Genomic DNA, 9,834 nt, shown 5'->3' on the forward strand with positions numbered 1-9,834 from the left:
TTTATCAATGGAAAAATTACAATAAAACGCTAAGGCCTGGGAAAAGAGATCCTCACCACCAAACCCGTCAAATTTTTATATGATGTCACAACTACAACATGCATAAAATCTAATATTGAGATATCAAAGAAAAGAGTGATAGAGTGGAAAAAGAATACAAGGTATTTACATTCAATCACTTTTCAATTATTTATATCAATTCTAACACTAATGTTAAAATTCCATTGTGTCGGGCTATTATAGTTTAGTGATATCCGCTGCATCTTTATCATGATATCTTTCAAAGGGACATGCCTCAAATTCTTTCTCTGGTTTTTGGTTTTTACAGAAGTTTTTGGTCTCGATCAAACCTCCAAAGGCAGTCCAGATTAAGCAACTTGGTTGGTTTCCTCCGATCTACGGTTTAATTAAGTGTAATACTGATGTATCATCTCATGGATCTTCTAGTCATGCAGCAAGCACGATTATCTTTCGAGATAGTTATGGAGCTTTTCGTAGTTGTTTTGCATTGCATGCATCAAATTTTGCTGCTATGATTGACTTCGAGCATATGATTATATATTTATATTATTATATATTATAAAAATTATATAATATATAATAATATAAACATATACATATATGATAAGATTTTATTAAATGCATTATATATATACTATATATTTATAAGACTTTGACATTATATTAAAATATAAATAAATTTTATGCACAAAAATATTTAAAATTTGTAAAATAACATTAAATATAATGAATTCTATAGATATTATTTTATAAAAAAAATTAGATCAATTATTTAATACATGTACAAAATACAACAAAACTTCGGCAAGGCCTAACCCGATGTGTCTACTTGATGCATTGCAATTTTAGTTATCATTATGTCTCATTTTAGATAGGATTTTTTGTTTTGTTTGTCATTTAAGACTTGGTCTTTCCATATATATATATATATTCGAACTTGTTACATTTTTTGTGTTTTTGTGTTTTAAAAGAGGATTTTATCATGATTAGATGTGCCTAAAGAGTGATTTGATGCATTGCGATCATGCAGGTTGAAGTTTGGAGCATTGTCTTGTAGAGGCAGAAAAAAGCTTGTTGGAAGCCCTTGAAGCTTTGCACACTTGTGCACGTTCCAAAACTTGCTAAATTCTGAAGTTGCATAAGTTGCAAGAAATCCGCACATCCGTGTTCAACAATCTCTAATTTTCATTTTGTTTACTTTTGGGCTCAAAACTTCTATCGCCTACTAGTTTATGTAGACTTTTTAGACTCTATTTTAGAGTTCTGAACTTCGTTTTAGACAGCTTAGTGGGGAACAAATTGAGAGGCTTGATTACTCTTTCACTTGCGGTTAGAATCTTTTCTATTGATTGTTTTTGTTTCATGGATACTTGCGAACAGTCTTTATTTCTAAGATTAGGCATAACCTTATGCTGTTTGAATGAATTAATTTCCTCTATCCTTGTTCCTTTGATTTCTTTTTATCGCTTCTCTTTTGTGTTGAATATATTGGCCAACGTTTAACATTAATTTAGGGGGTTTGGTGATATATTGAGAAGTGGACCTATAATTCTAGAAACAATAGAAAGGAACTTAGGTGTAAAACCATGAGAGTAGGTTGAACCCTAAAATGATTGGAATAAATTAATATTTAGCGTAAAGGATCTAATTGAATGTAGTCACCATGAGAGTATGAAGTTAGTTTAATTAGATATCTCTTCATTTTCAAGAGGGAATAAAAAGTATCTTAGTTTAATTCACCTTCAATAGGAAATTGAAATAACTCAAGGATAATTGGATTAATTTAGTCATTGTCATAGTGCAAACCCCTAATTTTGAAAGTCTTCATAATTTGATTTTCAATCAATTTTAATTATTAATTCTATTTTCAATTTATTTTTTAAATCTTGAATTCACTCAACTTTATTCTCATTTTAATTTTAATTCTCTCATTTTTATTCCTTTTAATGGGCAACAATTACATAGTCAAACGTATAATTCATGTGAAACAATGATTTATTACTTGACTACATTGTACACTTGTGATTTTCATGTATCACTACAACATGAAACAAACAACTATATGAAACATACTTAGACACTTGACCCTCCAACCTAACTAATAGTTCCCTTCTACACTTAGCAGAGGGCAACTATCACAACTACACTTGGGATCATTCACATCATGATCTAAGGGAGCATGATGGGTCTCTTTTCAATATCACTACTACCTTTACTACTACCTTGCTCAGAACCACTAAGGCTTAGAAAGAGGAAAGAGTTTGAGACCTAACTAGTGGATTTCCCTATCATCTAACATGGAATGGAGACTACATTCTACCTTCGAGACTTGGTGCATATCATTACTACATATGGCCCTAATCCAAAAACTAAACCCTGCCATTGTAAGCACTCCTTAAAGTTAGTATTGTCCTATTGCACTCCATGCTATGTCCATTCCCCGAGTTCGTCCAAGGTGATTTAGATATGTTATCTCTCATCCATCTATTGTTTGACACTGAGCAGAGCAACAAAGAAAAAAGACAGAAGGAAGAGTGAGGTTTGTAGTTATACAACAAATAAGCAGGAGAGTTAACCACACATACTACACTGGGAAAAACACACATCATATATAACACATTGAACCAGACATTCAAATCCATACTAAAGGAAAGTTTATAAGCAGCTTATGCATATACAGCTTACACATACGACAACCATGGTGAAGCAATATATATACTCACATATCTCACGCATAAACCCTCCTTAACATACTTACAAGCACATAGAAAACTGCTATAAATGTTGATTTGCGATATTTTTTCCAAAATTCACAACACACTAATCAACTTGTGTGTTGTTGTTTCAATTTGTATACTATCACCTCATTACGAATGTCATATATAGTAAGTTAGTTAACTTTGAGAATAATTAACTATCTTAAAACTTAAAAGTTATATATACTTATTATAATTTTTAATTAGTTAACATTATAAAAGTTTTTACCGTAATAATACATCAGTGTATACAAATTAAATCCGTATGCCTAAAATTTCATAAGTTAATTTGTTAATATATAGTCTAAAATTGAAGTGAGTTATTTACAACTTTACTAAACATAGTTTAAAATAAGTAGAAGTTATTCGCTTTTCTTATGTTATAAAATTAAAATCTTCACTTAACAGTACGTAAAAATTCTTTTTTAATATGTAAGTATTATATTCAACTATTTTTGCAATCAAAATAAACCAATTTAACACGTATTAATATATAAATAGCAAGTTAAAAGCTTGAAATAAATAAAATACGGATCGAACTTAATATAATTTGTATAACGCTCAGCAAAAATATTTTGTATATATTTATTGTTTTTTTTAAAGAAAAAACTATATATATTGTATTTAGCTAGGCTGGTATTGTCTGGCTACTATAGTTAATTACTACTAGATTACAAGAAATAATTGAACAGCTATAAACCAGCTTAGAGCATTCGAGACAGTATAGGACTAAAATGGGTCCATCAGAGGTGCATGTCAGACAGCCAACATGCCCGTAACTTTGTAGGTTAATTGCATTTAATCATTTCGCATTCAAAAGAAAGCACATAGACAAATCCTTTTTTTTTTCTTTTATCTTTTTTTGGGTCTCTTTCACTTTTGTTGGATGGCTCGATGTAAGTAAGTGTATTTTACTAAGATCCCAAATCATTTAAAACTTAATTGATTGCAAAAACAACAAAATAATTAGTGAACAAAGACCAAGGAAACATCATGATTACCCTAATATTTATAAATTACGACAAACTCAAGAGATTTACTATAGAGAAACTATGAGGGAGAAAAAAGAAATAAAAAAATAAAGGAAAAAAGGAGAGACAATACAACATTGCTTAAGCAATATACTATTCTGCCTCTTTGTCCCAATGATTCAATAGGATTGTGCATGCTTTGGGGCGTGCCACCACTACAATTATGTTTGTCTCATGGTCATGGCAGTGTTTCTATTGGCCCTTATAACTGAGTTTTTTAACCATTGATTTGCAATGTTTGATTAATGTACCATGCTTCCACTGTTAAAAATTGCAATTGACATGGTACTATTTTGTGAGGGTGAGTTTCATGACCATTTCTGAAGCCACTCAAGGAACAATCAAATGCATTGACTCTTCTTTAACCATTATCATTTTGCTATGAATGGATCTTTATCAACACCACATTAATGGTACAACAACATGTTGCTGAAAATGAAGGAAGTGAGTTTACCATGTTGATTTGAATGGCCTCTTTATGATCTTTCTTTGCTCCTGTAAGGAAATTGGTTGGGAAAACTTCTTTTTTTTTCCTTTTTTGTTTGCGATGAAAATCTTTCTTTTCTAAAGACATTCGGAAACGTAAGGCTGGAGCATTCAAATTAGCACCTTTTCTTTCTCTTTATTTTGATACATCTACGTACTAAAATGAGAAGTAATTATTTCTCCTTTTCGATTCGCATCTTCTTTGGTAAAAGTAAAGTGTAATCCCTAGTATTTATATTCATTATAAAACATGAGCATGAGCTTACTCTTACTTTTGTTAGCAACCATTCTATATATCATTTTTGAGTATTAAATTTTAGATTAAATTACTTATTTGATCTTACTTTTTTAGTCTTATAGGTTGAAAGTGGTTTTTTTAGTTCCTATAATTTACATTTTAATTCTCTTTTAATCCCTGTAATTTAAAAATTATAAAGACTAAAAAAGTAAAAATTATGAAATTATGGAACTAAAAAAACCACTTTCAAAATTATAGGAATTAAAAAAAAATTAAAATATAAATTATAAGAACTAAAAAGATCATTTTCAAACTATAAGAATTAAAAAAGTAAAAATCATGAAAATATAAGGATCAAATAAGTAATTTAATCAAATTTTATCCATCAAACATTAGAGTGGAACCACTTTCAATATAAAATAAATATTAGGAAAAACTTGTAATAAAAATGAAAATGGAAATTAGACATACTTGAACAAACTACTTTTGTGTTGTTCTACTTGTTAAGGACAAACAAAAATGGGAGAGAGATGTGCTCCCCACTTTTATTTAATTACACGTTGATTTTAGTTTTATGTATAAAACACACATATATTATATATAGCATTTTAATTTATTAATATATGTTTATATTATAATTTTTATTTTGAAAACGAAACAACTTATTTATATGCTTATATGCTCTGTCGTGTAAATATATACTCCTTTTCTGCATTTATATTTTTAATTTAATTTTCAAATATTATCAGTATAATTTTTTAAAACTAATTTTTAAAAATTTTATTAATTTTATCATACATGACCATTTATGATTAAATGATATTATAAAAAATATTTGCACTGTGAGTTTATTAATTCTATTAAATAATTTTAAATATACTTAAAATATTCGTACAATACAAAAGATACATATAGTTATTAAAAAAATACAATTATAGAATATTTTTTTATTTTGAACTCTTTCCATATATGTTTGGTGTTTTTTTTAACAGACCATATAGGTTTGCTTGATCCGTTCGGTATTTGCAATTAAATATACACTTGTCCAAATAAAAATAAAAAAGAAACTCAGTTCCTTTGTCAAATACTTTTTACGTCAATGGATTTTAGTGATTAAAGTGAGAGCTCTCTCCATCCAAATCTTATGGTGCTGATATTACACATTTGAACTTCTAATGGGCCACAGAAATAAATCCTCATCCCAAAAGAAAAATTGTTGTGCTGTAACAATAGTAATAAATAAATAAGTAAAAAAGCATAATTAAATTAAGAACTACACCTTTTGCAATTTGTTTTTCTCAAAATGGTGCATCTTTCCTTCACTTGCCACATGCAAGGCTCTGATGATTGTAATGCCAAAGGGGTAACTTGCTAGCATGAGGCTTCTTCCCCGACCATAGAAATGAAACAGTCTTTTACGTGGAAAAGACAAGATAGAGAGAATCGAATGAATACGGCACGCCAAAGCTCTATCTCATATCTTGCCCCAATGATGGATCAACCTAGTCTCTGACCTCAATCAAGTCATGGTTGAAATTGGTCACCATTCATTCCCAATGACCTCAATGAACTCATGTTTCAAAACCATATTTATTCACAATTAAGTCATCAATTAAATCATTAATGCCTTCAATAATAATGAAACGATCAATGGTAATTTTTCTATTACCAGATAATTATCGTACAAAAAGAAAAAACTTATTTTAATTATTTTTCATTTTAATTTTTCAATATAAAATTAATTAATTTTTTTACTTATATTTTTTATAATATTAATGATATAGGCTAAAAAACAAAAAAAATGAATTAATAATGATAAAGTTAATTTTATAAATATGTTATTCTCTTTCATCTTGTAAGTATTTCTAGTATCGATTATAAGAAAAAAGGACATATTTTATATTTATTAAGAAAATTAGTTAATTTTATTAAATGATGTTATTTTTAATTAAGAAACAAATATTTTTTAAAAATTATCATTCATTGAAACTTGATAGCAAATATAAAAAAAAGTTTTTAGCCATTTTAAAAAAAAAATCATTAAATAAGACATAGATAATTAAAATTTATTTATATTTAAGATAAAAAATAAGAGACCTTTATTATTTATAATCAAGACCAAAAAGTAGTAACATTATAAAATTATACTATTAATATATGTTGAATTCAATTAAAACTATAGATAATATTATATCATCTCAGTGTGTGTTTGGAAATCCTGTGGAATCGACTCTAGCACCATAAATCATGGCAGATAATTGAAAAAAATGGAAGCAACGAAGAGTTGCTTCATTGTAATTGTGAAAAAAAAAACTACAAGCATATGTTTAATCATATTTAAGATGATTTCTTGATTTCTGAGTGATTGATGGTATAAAATGAAATGAAATTTTGATAATAAAATCTTATATGTCTAAGTAAAATATAACGGTGTAAAAATTTGAAGAAAGGGTTATAGTATATGTTATTGAAAGTGAGAAAGACCCGCAAGGTAGATCTGTCGGTGGGACACGTGGTTATGATCGACGAGGAAAGGACACATTTTGTGAGGGACTATAGCTTGGGTAGTAGAACAGAATAGAATAGAATTAGAACAAATGATAATGGTGATGATGGTAGGGAGCAAAAAAGAGAGTGGACAAATGAATATGCGTGCCACACTCATCTGTTACTATGAAGGGTTGCTTTCTCAACCCACTAATCCAAGGGGACACATGCAAAGTGGGTATTGGAGGGGATAGGATTTATTGTCAAACCTCAATACCAACAATGGCATGCAAAAGTCAAGGGAAAAGAGAAAAAAAAAAGAAAAAAGAAAAACTCCTTAGGGAAAAAATGTTGTTGACAGTTCATATGAAAGATTGATGGGTTCTCAAGACCAGATGATTCGTATTCACTTTTTTTAAAAAATTTGGTTAAGGAGGGTCTTTGAAGTGGCAATTCAAAGTGGTACGGTGGGGAATGGAGATATAGTGTTTGATGTGCTCACTCACACACACATTTTATCAACATATGCAATGCATGCAAAGTGATGGAAATTGAAAAGAGTTTGTTCACTTGTTCACTCAATTTTGCTGTTTCAGTCTCTTCCCTACATAATAATGCCTGCAGGAGCTAGTGCTTTATTATTTCTTTTTCTTTTCATTTCTTGCATCACTCCTTTTTTTTTCTTTCTCTTCCTTCCTATCACTGTTTTTTCCTGCAAAGAAAACGTAAAGGAAACGCCTTGTGCTTCCTCTCTCTCTCTCTCTTTATTCATTCATTCATTCACTCACATTCAGAATTCTCTACTTTTTACTCATAGCTTCGTAGAGGAAGCTGCTTCTACAAGCCAAGTATTATTTGGTGTCCCTTTTCTTTCTTTCTTTTCTTTTTCCTTTCTCTTTCTTTCATAGAGCTAAACTAAACTAAACCAAACCCCTTGCCATATTTTTCACTTTACACTTGAGGCACCTCCGTCTTGAAGAAGCCATGAGGGAGAGAAACAAAGGTGTGGAAGATCAGGCTTACACCAATGACATGGATTGCTACTACTACTCCACCTCTGAACTCCCATGTAAGAAACACCCTTCTTCTTCTTCTGTTGGAATATGTGCTTACTGTCTCAAGGACCGTTTGGTCAAGCTTGTGTGTTCTGATTGTGGGGAGCAAAGGCTTTCTTCGTGTTCTTGCTCTGATGAGATGGTCTCTTCCCATCGCAACTCATGCACTGTTGAGGTGGGGGGTGTTGGGAGGGTCTCATTCCTCATTGAGAATGAGAAGAACAATGAGAGTACCCCAGTGGTTCTTCAGCATTTGAATCACAATAAGGCCAATAAGGAGGAGGAGGAGGATGAGGTTCTGGGGCTGAGGAGGAGTAGCAGCAGCTGTGTTGAGATCAAGAGGCATCATCATGGTGGTGGTGGTGGGTTTTGGAAGATTGGGAAGCTTTTTAGGAAGAAAAAAGAGAAGGGTTGTGGGAGAAGTGTTGTTGGGTTTGATGAGAGAAACAATGAGATGTGGATGGTGGATCATCAAGGGGGTGTGTCTAGGTCAAGGTCACTATGCAGCTTCAGGGGTGGAGGGATATTTGGATCTGAGGATGGTGGTGATTCAGTGTTGTCAGGTGCTAGAAGCTCAATTTCTGCAGCTAGGAGTTCTGGGGTTAATATGTTGGAATCTGGGAGGAGAAGTGGATACAGTGAAGCTGAGCCAAGAAGGAGTGGTTTTGATGGAGTAGAGAGGAGGGATTTCTTGTTTGATAACAATAATTATGAAAGTGGAAGTGATCTCAAGGGTGGTGTGAAAAAGGGTGGTGGACTAATGGATGGTGTTGGTGATGGTGGTGGATTCTATGGTGGGGTAAATAGGCGTGTGTTTTCACTCAGAGAGAGTGATTTCAAAGGCATGGATGAGTCTAGCTTCATTGACTTGAAGCTTGATTACTCATCAGAATCAAAGCATGAGTTTTCTGCTGCAAAAATGAGCAACAACATGGGGGGTGATACCTTCTCTTCTTTCAGAGGTGGGAATTTCATGCCACATGATGGCGGTGGAGGTTCTTATGGAGGGTTGGTAGGAGATGGAGTTTTAACCAATGGAGGGTCATGTAGAATCACTGTGAATGACAGAGGAATCAAGAGGGGAAGGAAAAGCATGAAGGGTTGGAGGTGGATTTTCAGATACCATTCAAATTGGGGAAGCTCAAGGAAAAGAGATGAAGACTTTATGTTCAAAGCATGATATAGTAGTGATAGTAGCATCATCAAATCAAATACATATGCAAAAAAGAAACCATCTTCCTGGGTAGCTTCATTAGGGTAGAAGAGTCATAGTCTGTGGTTTAAATTGTCTCTAGTTTGGTCATTAGCCATTATCTTTCTTGTGTACTAATGTTTTTTCAGTAAATGAGGAAACTTCATACTTCTTGGAAACTGCATGCCTTCTCAAAATGTTTCTATTATCATCAAACGTTAGGGAAGAGGAAGCAAAGAGGAAAGTGCCTCTCAATCATGAAATAATAAACCTTATTAATAGTAAAAGAATGAGCCAAAAACCAATCCGGGGTGTCACAAATTTTCCAATGTAGAAAAGTTTATGTAATAGGGTAATAGACACATGATTGCAAGCTCTACAACAAAAGTGGTTGCCAAATTTGACACTTGACCCGTTGCTATCACCTATCAATATGATATAAAATTTCGATTGCATTTATTAATTTAATTTATTTAACCCGTCACAAGAGGTGAGACCCATTACTGTGGCAACGACTTGCTTTAAACGTTGCTCACTTGCATTATTGAAAGAAAGAAAGAAAGGGCCA

General features: G+C 31.6%; 1 protein-coding gene across 1 annotated transcript; it reads left to right on the forward strand.

Annotated features, from left to right (window-relative positions):
- Positions 1 to 8,003: 8,003 nt before the first annotated feature.
- LOC102661207 (uncharacterized) lies at positions 8,004 to 9,254 on the forward strand. Its single transcript, XM_006574935.2, has one exon. The coding sequence runs from the start codon at positions 8,004 to 8,006 to the stop codon at positions 9,252 to 9,254; it is 1,251 nt and encodes a 416-aa protein (XP_006574998.1).
- The last annotated feature ends 580 nt before the right edge of the window (positions 9,255 to 9,834 follow it).

Source organism: Glycine max, chromosome 2, assembly GCF_000004515.6.
Source record: "Glycine max cultivar Williams 82 chromosome 2, Glycine_max_v4.0, whole genome shotgun sequence".
NCBI classification, from domain to species: Eukaryota; Viridiplantae; Streptophyta; class Magnoliopsida; order Fabales; family Fabaceae; genus Glycine; species Glycine max.